At 41.6% G+C, this 12512-nt stretch overlaps 1 protein-coding gene across 3 annotated transcripts in view; it reads right to left on the bottom strand.

Annotated features, from left to right (window-relative positions):
- The window catches only part of USF3 (upstream transcription factor family member 3), a 46290-nt gene continuing 33778 nt past the window's right edge, over nt 1-12512 (bottom strand). For all 3 annotated transcript variants that reach the window (XM_070581930.1, XM_070581928.1, XM_070581929.1), the window contains one exon: nt 1-11996. In XM_070581930.1, the coding sequence (XP_070438031.1) occupies nt 5533-11996 (6464 nt within the window). In that variant the 3' untranslated portion in view covers nt 1-5532. The remainder of the gene's footprint in view (nt 11997-12512) is intronic.

Genomic DNA, 12512 nt, shown 5'->3' with positions numbered 1-12512 from the left:
TTCACAATGCAAAAATGCAAAGTTTATTTTCTTAAATAAAATACTATATTCATATCTATACAAATAATTATTACAACCATTAAAATGTTACATTTACCAATAAAAATTTCAAAACTTTAAACAAGAGCATGGTTCAGAATATTCACACCCTAATACAATGCATTTGTAAAAAGATGTCAAAATAAACAGGACCTATTCTTATTTACAACTGTAGGACAATCCTGATCATATTATATATATCTGCTCTGGATTCCATTACAAAACAAATTAATTCCCATTAGAATTATAAACCAGGGGATTTACAGTAATGGGACAGAGTGCACAGCAGATATTGCTGGCATGGGAATACATACAAATATGACACTACAGTTAGGTTTTTTCTGGTGACTGCCCTACAGTAAGCTTCTCACCCAGTGTATCTATAAATAATTTGTGAAGGTAATTATGTTCTCAGATTTTTCCACCTATTTTTACCAAAATGTATACATATATATATATATATGGCCTGCTGAAAGTGGAAGCAATCTCTTCTTCACAGTAACACAACTGCAGCATTTTAAGCAACACTGTCTGGTCCCTTTCTTCTTGGAAAATCAGCAGTTCAACTCCCCTTAAAGGTTACCAACATAGTCAAGCCCAGTGCCTCAGTGACCTCACAGATGGAAAATGGTTTTAAGACTTAGGGGATAGGGGAACAGAGATCCGGAAAAGTGAAGAGGGGATTTACATGGAGTAAACATTAAGTTCCTATGACATAGTATGGTGTGTAGCTGTACACAAAACTGAGCCAAAAAATAATAGTAATAATAATTTTTTTTAAGTTTTAAATTACAAATGAAGTTATCTTTTACGCCTCATGAAATCCCTAGTGACAGATTATGCAGTCATCCAAAGTAACACCAATTTGGATATTATTCCCAATATTTTCAACCCAAGTTGGCTCATGTTTATGAAGCATCTTAATACATGTATGTGCCAGAAAAAGATCACGGTTGATAGGGTTTGTGCAAATCTAGAAATAAGGATGTTGAATGACCACCACATACAAGCTCTGAGTTTAAAAGGAGTTTTGCTTCTAACTACTAAGTCTTTTACAAGATCGGCATTAAAGATGGCTCAGAGAATGATAAGGCAACAGTGAGAAACATGCGCTGTACTTGTCTTCTAGGTGTTGAACTGCGCAGCATGTACCACCCCAGCTGGTCCTTTGCTACAAGAGAGGAGCAGGTGAGACATATGTTCCAAAGGCTGGTCTTAGGACCAGAGGCACAGTTTCAGGTAAAGTGCAGTACCAGGGTAGAGGCGTGTGGGCAGAACTAGGAGCTCTGTGTCCAAGAAGGTCTTCACCACTTCTTACCAGCATGTCTGGACTGCCTCACTCGAAACCTGATGTCCCCCACAGACTCTAGTAGAAACTCTCAAGCTCACACAGGAAGTGTAGAATGCAGGGAGACTATGGTTAAGTACACAAAAACAAAAAAAAAAGAAAGACCCTTTTCTGTTGAATTCTGGGGAAGGAGAAATGGTAGCACTCCAGCCAAAAAGCTATCTCAAGAAGAAACTAATTTCTGGCCTTTAATTTGCGTATAGGTATCATAAAATCATCATTCACAGATTAACTTCACACTAGTGTATCTGGCTATTACTATTGCCCACTGGATGTACACAGCCATGGGCGATTATCTCCAGACAAAGACAGGATTGATACACACAACAGAATTACAATGACTTCCAGGTTCCTAAGGATATCAACCCAAAGTTATCTGATTTTGGTACCACCTTTGCCTTTTCTTCACTCCTCCATGGGAAAAAAACAAGCTCACCAAAACAAGGAACAGAGCGATATGGCACATTTGATATTTTAAATCAACTGTGAACTATTTTTAGTTCAAGAAATTCTTGTTGCCTCTTAATAGAATAGGAGACTAGTGGTTCCCAAAGCCAAGAACTGAGGATCACACCTTGGGAGTATGACTCCCTATCACACACCAACCCAATAAACTAACCCAAGAAACTTTGCAAGGCAAAGGAGTAACGATCCTGCTAAGGAAATGACCAGGTTCCCTGCCACCTGTTTGATAGGGAGCAGACGGAAGAACATGAGGGCCTAGGGATCTATGTATCAAAGAAAGAATAAAGCTAAGAAGATGCATATTAGTAAGTCTTTACCCTTTCTCAAGTTTTTAAAACTTTACTCCTATTAAAATATGTTTCCACATTTTTTTGGAGTATAAACTTTAGCCTCTCCATGAAATGGCTAATGTTAGAAGGCAAGAACAAGGCAAATGAATTATCTTTAAAATGTTTAAATAACTGCGTATTTAAGAAGGCTGGTCCTCACTGCAGTTCACCCTGATGTGTGACTGGAAATCGCTGCAAAAGAACATGCCCTCCTCACTCTTCTCTTTCCACAGTTCTGGTATGTTAAATTTTATAAAGCACAATCACTCTGGAATTCTCACTCCTTACTTAGAAAAAGGGTGCCATCTCTGGTACCCCCAAAATATCTTACAATAAAAACAAAAATAAATTTCCTGAAGCGGTATAAAACATCCCCAAACAACCTGTATGTACCAAAATAAGAAATGACTTCAAACTTGATTTCTTCTATCCATGATTGACATTAAAAGTTTATACATGATGAGAAATCTGAAAATTTTCACCTCATTAGAAGTTACTGTACTAAATGTTTAGAGGAAGCAACGATTTTCTGTAACTGATTCTATATGATCAATAACACTAAAAGAGAGGAGAATGATTTAATCAATGGCTCTCACTTATGACTCATTCGTAAGTTTGTATATTTCCAGAAATTACAAAATTATTTATGGAAATGGTTTTACATTCTATGGGAATATATTAGTGAGCTAGGAATAACATTAAATTTATGATAACCAAAATTGACCATGTTCTCTGCCATTGCTTTGCCAAAAATTATATCCAGAGATTGCTAGGTATTAAGTAATAAATTTCCTCCCCCAAATCATGTAGTTCTAATTATCAAACACTTAATACTGCTGGTGAATCTCACACACTTGTGCTTTTAAGTCAAATAAGATTACTATGCTCTGAACACTTTTAGAATTGAGTTCATACATAAAATGACCTCTTACATATATTTGCACACGTTTGTAAGACAGTTAGAGCTACATGTATGCAGGAGCCAAATTATTTGCAGATGGTCACGTCTTTCCTCAGATGGTCAAATAAGCCTTACTTAGGGGTAGAGACTCATTTGGGATCCAAGTGTTAGATGCTTGGAATGAAAGCTCTGAGAAATGTAAATGCTATCTCTGAACAGAGCTGAGCAGAAAAATACAATCAATGCAACAGAGAAATATCTGGAAGTACCAGGCTGTGAGGTCTTTCCATTGCAGCATTCAAACTAAGCTTCTCTTTAGCCTGTTACCTTGGTTCCAATTACATCTAACAGTCCCTGTGCTGTGTGTGGGTGTGTGTGTGACACAGAGAGAGAGAGAGAGAAAGAGAGAGAGACAGAGAGAGGGAGGGAGGGAGGGAGGGAGGGAGGGAGAGAGAATGAATAGTCAAACGCATTGAAAACTGTCCTTGAAATTGTCAGATTGGCCCTTTCAAGTACAAAGAAAAAATTTAAATGTTAATGCTTAAAACTCAGTTAAGATAATTAAAAAACAAGACATAAATCTCACATTTTTTTCTCAATTAAAAGTTTTCACTGCTGTGTCTATCTGCAGCCTTTGTTAAGTAACTTATTCACGAAGCTCTCTTATTCCTCCCCATGACCATCCTGAAGGGAGAAAATACAGGAGTTTTTCTTGTTTGCGCTATTTTTTTTTTGCCCCCGGAGGCTGCTTCGGTGGGCTGCAGAAGAGCCAGGAAGGGCTGGCGAGAACAGGTGCAGAGGCACGGACGGCCCTTGGGCTGGGTTGTTAGGACAGGTATTGGCTGCAGTTCACTGATCTCACCAAGACTTGGGAGGCTTTTTTAAGGAGGAAAAAATAAAACTCTGGTCCTTGGGTTCATTTTGTTAACTGAGCAGACAGAACAATTTATATGCATCTCCCCGACTCCGTCCCATTTTTGGCAGAACAGAACAACAACAAGTAGTGAGTCTGAGAATATGAGTATATGTGGTTGTTTTCTTAGTTTTTAAAAAATTTTTCAAAATTTAATACGTGAGTATATACACACTTTTTAATTTATTACTAACTTCTGTGAGGCTTTTTGAAACCCCTGCATTAAGTTTTTCTATACTTCAGCAGGTCTCAGGTCTCAATTTCCCATTTAGATGGCAGGCCTCTTTTCAGAGGACCAGTATATACCTTAAAATTTGTCTGTGTACACACACTCAGACACACATATGGACATATACAAAGACAATTTTTTGAAGCACCATTTCACATCTACCATCTGGAAAAATAAGGAACAAATTCATTTTCTCATTATAACTCTACTATGAAGGATAATAATGCAATATACAATGCCATATTTTAAATATAAATATCAGTAAATGAAAATACTGACAGAGCTTAAGACTCTGCTCAGAAATATTTAAAAAGTAAGGCTCAAATAACTGTGTAGATTCCAAACACACTATTTACTGATCAGTCCCTAATGATTAAACAAATGGAAAAGAATTTATTTCAAGATCAAATAAATAGGACGAAGAGAGAATACTAAAATACAATTCAATTGATGAAAGAACAACCTTTCACTAAACACATGTGAAAACCCACTACGCCACTGCTTTCGTCCTTATGGCCTGATACAAAACACAAGGACAAAATGGAGAACATCGACATCCTTTGCTTTTTAGCTTTCTATTTTTAAGGCTAATTGTTTAAGGAAGATCTTTGCTTTACGGGATCTTGGCACATTCGAGGATAACGTAGCTCCCTAATTTGAAAAACAAGACATGAAATTCAGGTAATTCATGAATTGTTACAATTAAGAAAGAAGCCTCTACTCTAACCAAACCTTGGGAATGAAAGCTGATTAAAGAACTCACTGATTTCCCAACTGCCTAACTTAAACCATGGACGTTCGTTCTACATCAGTTCAGCACCTGCCATGGGTAAGAAACTGTCCTAGCTGCTGACATCGGCCAGCATTTGGTTATGAGTCACTGTTGTACTGAACTGTCTGGATTTTTGGAGAGCAATTCAACCATCTATTTTACAAATTATCAATAATCAAGTTTAAAATCTAGGTTTCTTCCTATTACCCAGCACATACCAAGATGATCTCCCCCAATTTCCAGCTGATTAATATTTAGGGACTAGAAGATCACAGATCAAACTTGAAAATGTAAATCTGCTTGGAAAATTAAAAAAGCACACCATGCAGTTAAAAAAAGAGAATTTGTTTTTGACGACCCAGTGATTACACCATCTCTGACATGGCTTCCCCACATTCAGAAGATAACTGGAAATTGTATACACACAAAAAGACACACGCACACACAATCTCTCTCTTCATGTGCATGTGTGTGTGTATACACACACAAATACATGTGTAGTCTCACCCATTACATTTAGGTTTAGTCTGTCAGTACTAAACAGCTGAACTGCAGTCATGACCTAAAATATGGCTTATGTTGTGGGCAGGTCTGTTTGAGGACTGCTTGGACGAGTCAGAGGCAGAGGAGTTTGCTATTGTAAGCAGAGGTGACATTGCTGAGCCATCTGGAAGCGCTGTAGCTATTTCTGGAAACAAAGATGTCATATTAAAATTGGATAAGTGGGAGTTGGTCATGTGCATTGGTGGCATCTCAGGGAGGAGAGGGAAACTTGGTTGAGCAAACCCAACAGGTCTGGGAGGAGATAAAATCGATCCAAATCGGTTATTTAAACTTCCACTGTTTACCTTCTCTGTGCTAGGATTTGAGAACATTTGATTAGAAAAATAGGGAATTGAAATATCATTGGACAATGTAGGATGAGCAGGAGAATATGGGGGATAGAAGGAAGGTAGGGTATTTTGGGGATCTACAGGGATGAGGGCTGGAGTCCGAGTGGCACTGGGCTGAGTGACCTGTGGAATGAAAGAAGTATTAGCATTAATTGGTGGATTCATGCCACCCTCGGGAATAAAAGGAAAACCAAAATTTTGCGATAGTGTATGCTGGTCAGGCGCTGAGTTATCATTAGGTACTTGTGGGCTATCAGGCATGAAACGAACAATACTTCCTCTCTTCTCTGTAGTGGGTTGTTGGCGTCCAAGAATCATACTGCCGCTAGTAGACAGAGGAAGATGGGGAAGACTTGGATCAAAGACATTACTATGTCTTTGGTTTCCAGAACGATTCCTCTCAGGTTGACGAATTTTGGAACCACTGCTGTCTTGCAAGAGATGCCTTGATCGCTGGGGAACTGAAGAATTAGTTTGACGTACAGGAGGCCCTTGATCAGCATTTCCATGAGACACAGATGGATGCGGCAAAGCTGGCCTTGCAACCCCATGCATGTTGGTTGTGACTGGAGGGTTCATGTGGCCCTTGGTTCCATGACTGTCAGTAATCCTCATGGGATTGGACTTCTGTACAGAAACATTGGGACTTGTGTTTCGACCCTGAATATCTCCTGAAGAAGAAGAACTTGAAAAAGGAATATTTAAGGTGCTGTTCCTCGTGTTAATTGCACCTAAGGACATGTCACAACTTTCCCTATTCTGACTGTCACTCTCTCTTCTAATATGGACACTTTCATGAGTTGGTGGACAATTATATTCAATTGCAGAAGACGGACCACATTGTGTATTCCTCTGATGTTCTGAGAGTGATCTCTGGCTCCCAATGACCTGATCACCAAGGTGAGGAGCAAGTAAACTCTGCATGAAACTTTGGTGACATGTATTTTCACTGTCCCTTGGTGGGATAGCATTTCCTGTTGGGATGCTCTGAACTGGTGGATAAGGTAATCTCTTTTGGCGGTCAATCGATGGTGGACCAGGATTTTGACTAATTCGAAAAGCCTGGGACTGCATACTCCTCAATGATGATACCGGGTTACCTATTTCATTATTTCTTGAAGATTGTACTTCAAAATTACTCTGGGGCTGTTGACTGGCTCCACTTGGTTTAAATGTCTGACAGTCAGAAAGGCGGATATCTGAGGCAACAGTATGGTCCACACGACTCTGCATATTATGAATGGCCAAACTTTTATTTCTGGGAACATCAAGATAGCTTCTCATTTCAAGCTGATCTGAAACTCTGGAACCCTGAATTGATATACCCATTCTCTGCTCTGAATTAGAAGACGTCTTTCCAATGAGTGCCTCAGCAGAATAACTTGAAACTCTATTTCTCTCTGGCCTGTGTGGAGCACACGTCATGTCTGAAGGTCTCGTCACAATACTTGGTTGGGACACCATCTGCTGCTCTATGCCTCTTGATGTCAAAAGCCTCTGCATTGGATTATGCCCAGATACATGTTCAGAAGAAACCCCTGAACCTTGCTGCCTGCTTCCAACATCCTGCTGCTGGTGCATAATATCTTGATTGAGATGGTTCTGGGGATGGTTATGGTGGCTCCGGCTAGTTGAAGGGTTTTCACAACTCTTCTCTGGCTGGGAGCTCCCAAAGTGTTGCTGCATCTGTTGCTGCATCTGCTGATGGTGGGGATGAGGCTGACCACTCTTGGATCGGGCTTGGTCAGTTCCATGGTGCTTCGGTTGTAGGGAAAGCTGAGAGGCCTGAGTGCCTTGAACAAGATTTCTCTTTTTCTGCATCTGAACTTCCTGTTGCAGAGTTCTCTGCTGATGGACATTATGGGGCTGAGAGAGGCCAGAGCTCTCTGCATGAGGTACGTGATGCTGCAGTTGATATAAGTGATGCCTCTCTCTTAACTGTCCTGCTTGCTGCTGCTGCTGCTGCTGCTGCTGCTGCTTTAAGTAGAGATGGTTACTATGCAGGTGAGATACCCCTTGAGCTGGAACATGCTGTTGCAGGGCCTGGAGATGCTGAGTGGCCTGGGTTTGCTGCTGCTCGGCAACTGAAGGCTGAGAACTGCACTGCACTTCAGTTTGCCTCAAGGCAGGGGCCACAAAGTTGTTACTAGGTGGAAATAATCGTGTAAGGCCATCTCCGTGCGCTGGGTTGCTAATAGGCACAACTGAGTTTGAAGAGTTGGGAGGGATCTGACTAACCATCATTTGAGTTTGATCAGAAATGCTGTCCGGAGTTCGGCTCATCAGAGACATACCTTCAAGCCTGAGGGGAGCTGGCTGACAATGCTTTTGACGTTTAGCTGAAGAGAGTAAAAGGTCATCTTGGACAGCACGCTTAGCAGAGTCTTTACGGCTTTCATGACTTGGCTTTAAGAGTGACTCTTGAATCTGTGGATTTGGTATGGTAGCGGTCATAGGATTTAACTGTTCTTGGGAATATTCGGTCATCAGAGATGGCCCAGGAGGCTGACCGCCATAGGAGCTAGATGCAACAGTCAGATTCACTGTTGCAGGAACGGTAGTTTGCTCTGAAGTTTGGGATAAGCCAGCACAGCTGACCAGAGGATGGCTGATGCTACTTTGATGGATAAGATTATTCACACTTAAACTGGTGATGCTTGATGGCTGAGAAGTCGAAACCTGCAAAGAGGCATTTGATGTTTTAATTCCTATAGAACAACTTGGTTTTTCAAGGGGCCTATCCACAGTTGCTTCAACTGAATCCTGAGAATTAAATTCATTTGGTGTTGCTTCCGCCTGTCCTGGGTCAGTCTCTTTAGATACCTGTGTTTTGAAAGGCTGGTCTCCCTCTAAAGATGATGCTTCAGGAGGCTTTGAAGTAACTTCTCTTATATCAGCCTGGGTGCCGGCTCTTCCCTTCTCAAGGTTCTCCTGGTCAAAAATAGCTCTTGCTGCCAGAGCAACTATATCAGTTTGCTCTACAAAGGTACAGCTGTCACACGTATTAGTTGTTGTGTTGATGGTGACATCCTCTCTGGTTGTTTCAGGAAGCATGGATGCAACTGAGAAACTACGACTACTGCCAGAGCTGGTTGACATGGGAGAGTCAGCCTGCCTACTGGTGAGCAAAGAACCATTAATAACCTCCTGGTCAGGGAGGCAGGAATGATGCTGTCCTGGATCTCTATCATCACTGTTCAGCAGTAATAGCTCCTGTTTGGGATGTAAATCAACACTTGAATCAACTATTTTAGAATTTTCTGAAGAGAAGTCAGAATGATCCACTTGGACTGGAAGAGATGACTTCTGGGGGTCTTTTTCTTTAGCAAGACCGGAGAGCAATGCAGTTAAACCTTGCCCCTTTAAGAGACTTGTGGTTTGCATGGTAGCTGATGAATCTTGCTCAACCCTGCAAGGTTCAGCAATGATTTCTACCTCAGAAACACAGTCAGTATTTGTAGTGCTTGTGGTAGATGACAAACCAGAAACCTGAGAAACCAGAATATGGGGATCATTTGGAGATGGAATCAACACGTGGGCTGAAGGGCAGGATTTGGCAGCATCTGACAATGCAAAACTAGTCGGTGGCTTATCCTGAGATGTCTCTCGTTGCAAAATGGGGGCAGAATCTTTGGGTTTTGCTGGGGCCACTGCAAAATGTTCACTTGTTACAGATTCTTGGGAGGGCGAGCTAGACTCTTCTGCTGACTTAGATTTGGGTACTGACTCAGGTATCACTGGTTCAGAACTCAGAACATCCAAAGAATGTGAACCAGAAACATTTACGCTATTTTCCTGGGACACAGCCACAGACGGTAACACCACAGGGAGGCTCCCCAGCAGCTCATCACTACAGGACGGCTCTGCTGAGCCTTCAGCGCTGGGGCAGTCTAACTTGCCCACATCTCTGACTGGATTCTGGGGGCACACTGACTTGCTAGCTCCTAAGTGTTTCTTGACACTTGGCTTCTTATTCAACCTCTTTGACTTCATGTTAGGCAAACAAGCTGCAGTGTTCACTGAGGGAGTAGTCACTACATTATAAGTAGTGGGTAGTGTGGCTGAATTTTCCGTTGTCATGGGAGGTGCTATGGTTGTTGTTAATGAAACGGAGTTAGCTGGGGTGGTTTGACTGTTTGCAGCAGTTTGAGGATTGGCAGGCTGGCCAATAGACAATTGCACACAGCTCTGCCCAGCGATCTGCGATATGCTTTGATTGAGGCTGGCCAACGCGCCAAATGTATTCAGGGCAACATTGGTATTTGGATCTTCGCTGGTGGTGGGTTGGATAATTTGCATAGGGGTTTGATTTGTAGTTCCTGATGAAGACATCACAGGCTGCAAAGCAAAGAGCTGTCCATTTAAAGAAATGGTTTGAGGCTGTTGTTGGTTTGACATGGTAACTGAAAACGTCTGTGTTGAATTAGATGTTGATAAAGATGAAGGCCTTGGTAATATGTGGACAAGATGCTTTCCTCCAAAAGTCTGTGGGGTCGAAACATTTTGCACTGAATTATTAGACCCTATTATAGCATTGGCTCCATTGACAGGGAATCGAACAGAACCAGGAGGTGGAGCCGAGAGGAGTGGCAAAGGATTCTGATTAGCTGCCTGTATGATTACTATCTGTTGACCTACCGTTTGGTTGGGAACCTCTGCCCTCATCACTGCTGGGCAAGGGGTGGTGCTGGGTGGCTGAAGAATGATAACGTTTTGATTTGCCGGAGCTGCATTAACAGCCGACCCCACTGGCTGAGCCATCTGGATCACTTGCATTGCTGAATTCAATGGAAGGATATTTTTTGGAGGCTGAGATTTAACTTGTGGTTGGGCAATTAGTGGCTGCATAGGTAAAGATGGACAAGAAGGCAAGGTGACAACTACTTGCTCAACTGGTTGCCCATCTCCTGGAAAGGAATTATTCAAGTTGATGCCTGTAGCCACATGTCTACTGGGGTTGGTTGTGGTGGGACTAGTACCAGACTCATTTAATACCGGAGTCACAGTAGAAGACGGTGTCTGGCTTAAGGGCTGAATAGTGTTTCCCGCCAGTTGCAAAGTAGTCCACGTTGTCTGCGTGTTTCCAGCCGAGGAAATGCGGGTGAGGCTATTAATGTTTTTCAAATCTGAAGCACTAACAGCTGAAGAAGGCAAAGAACAAGAAAGAGTCCAGACATTGTCTAAAGGGTTTGCAGAAAGACTGCTTACAGGAGTGGTGGTCTTCCCTCCTCCAGGGGCAGATGGGGCCACCACTGCGGTAACACTTGTTGTGTCTGCACCCTTGCCAATGCTCGAAGGACAAGAATCACCTGCAGATCTGGGAGGCTGGGAGCAGACTGTGGTGGCAACTGAAACAACAAAGGTGGTTTGAAAATCACTTCTGAAATCCTGTATGCTCAGGCAGGACTTGCTTCCATGGTGCACTTTAATGGCAGTTGCTGAGGAACTGGAGGGGATGCTTGTGGCACAAGGGACCGTTTTCTTCAATAATTTGGGGCTCTCTTGCCCATTCTTATTTTCAGAAGAATTTTGATCATTTAGACATGTGTGCAAGGAATGATGTTGGTGAGGTTCAGGACCAATGGGAACCGTGATCAGTGAGCCACCGGTGGCACCAAGCACGCTCGATTCACTTTCAGAGGTGGAAAGCTCAAGAATATTTTGAGCAGAAATGGTAGCAGGAAGACAAAGAGGAACAGGCTGGTTGGCAGCCAACGCAGAAACCGTGGTCTGATGCCATGGCTTGTTTTCAGAAGGGTAAACTCCAGAAATAGACACAGGAGTCACAAGATTGCAAGCCCTCTGTACTGGCACCACATTGGCGGTTTGCTTTTGTAAATTATGACCAACATTAAAGGTTATCCCCTGAACAGCTGTTCCCTGGCTGTTTCCACCAGGCTGACTCCCATTGGAATAAACAATGATATTTTTTTGAACCTGGTCACTGGGAATAACAACAGAGACCTTTGAGTTTTTAAGATTTCCTTTCCAGTGGATTGTTGGGTCATCATATAAGCATATGTCATTTGCTTTCAGTAATTCAATATATCGGCCATTTTCTTTTTGAATTTCTTCCAGTTGCTTACGTAGCTTTTTAATTTCTTCAGCTACAATATTAAAAATAAAAAGGAAAATAATACCCATAAATGTCAGTATTGACAACCTAAGAAAGAACTGTGTACTGAACTACTAAATTCTACTGCCAGCATTCTAAATACCTCAATTGAGAATCTTCAGCTCTTTTCTAAATTCTTTCCTCTTTTTAGAATGGAATCTGAAACCTCTATCTCATCTTTTTAAAAGTTAAAGATCAACAACTCAAAGGTCAAAAATTACTCATAATGTAGAAATCTCAAAATTCCCAATTCAAAAATTCCCAATAGGGCAGCTACAAAGGTGAACCAAGTGAAGACACTGATATGATGGTAACATGCTAGGGACATCAGTATGATAGCTTGTAAATGCTGCCGCAGCTAACTGTACTTATGGTGGTAATAGGCTCTTTTATAAATAGCTTTAAAACAGTTTCTACTTTACCCTTTGAAACAATAGAGACCAAGTAGAATATGCAAGAAGTGGTAACCACTGAAGAAATCATGAACAACGGAACTTGCATTTTCCTT

This window comes from Equus przewalskii, chromosome 18 (assembly GCF_037783145.1).
Source record: "Equus przewalskii isolate Varuska chromosome 18, EquPr2, whole genome shotgun sequence".
NCBI classification, from domain to species: domain Eukaryota; kingdom Metazoa; phylum Chordata; class Mammalia; order Perissodactyla; family Equidae; genus Equus; species Equus przewalskii.
The sequence above is the reverse complement of the archived record's forward strand: the minus strand, read 5'-3'. Positions and strand labels throughout refer to the sequence as shown.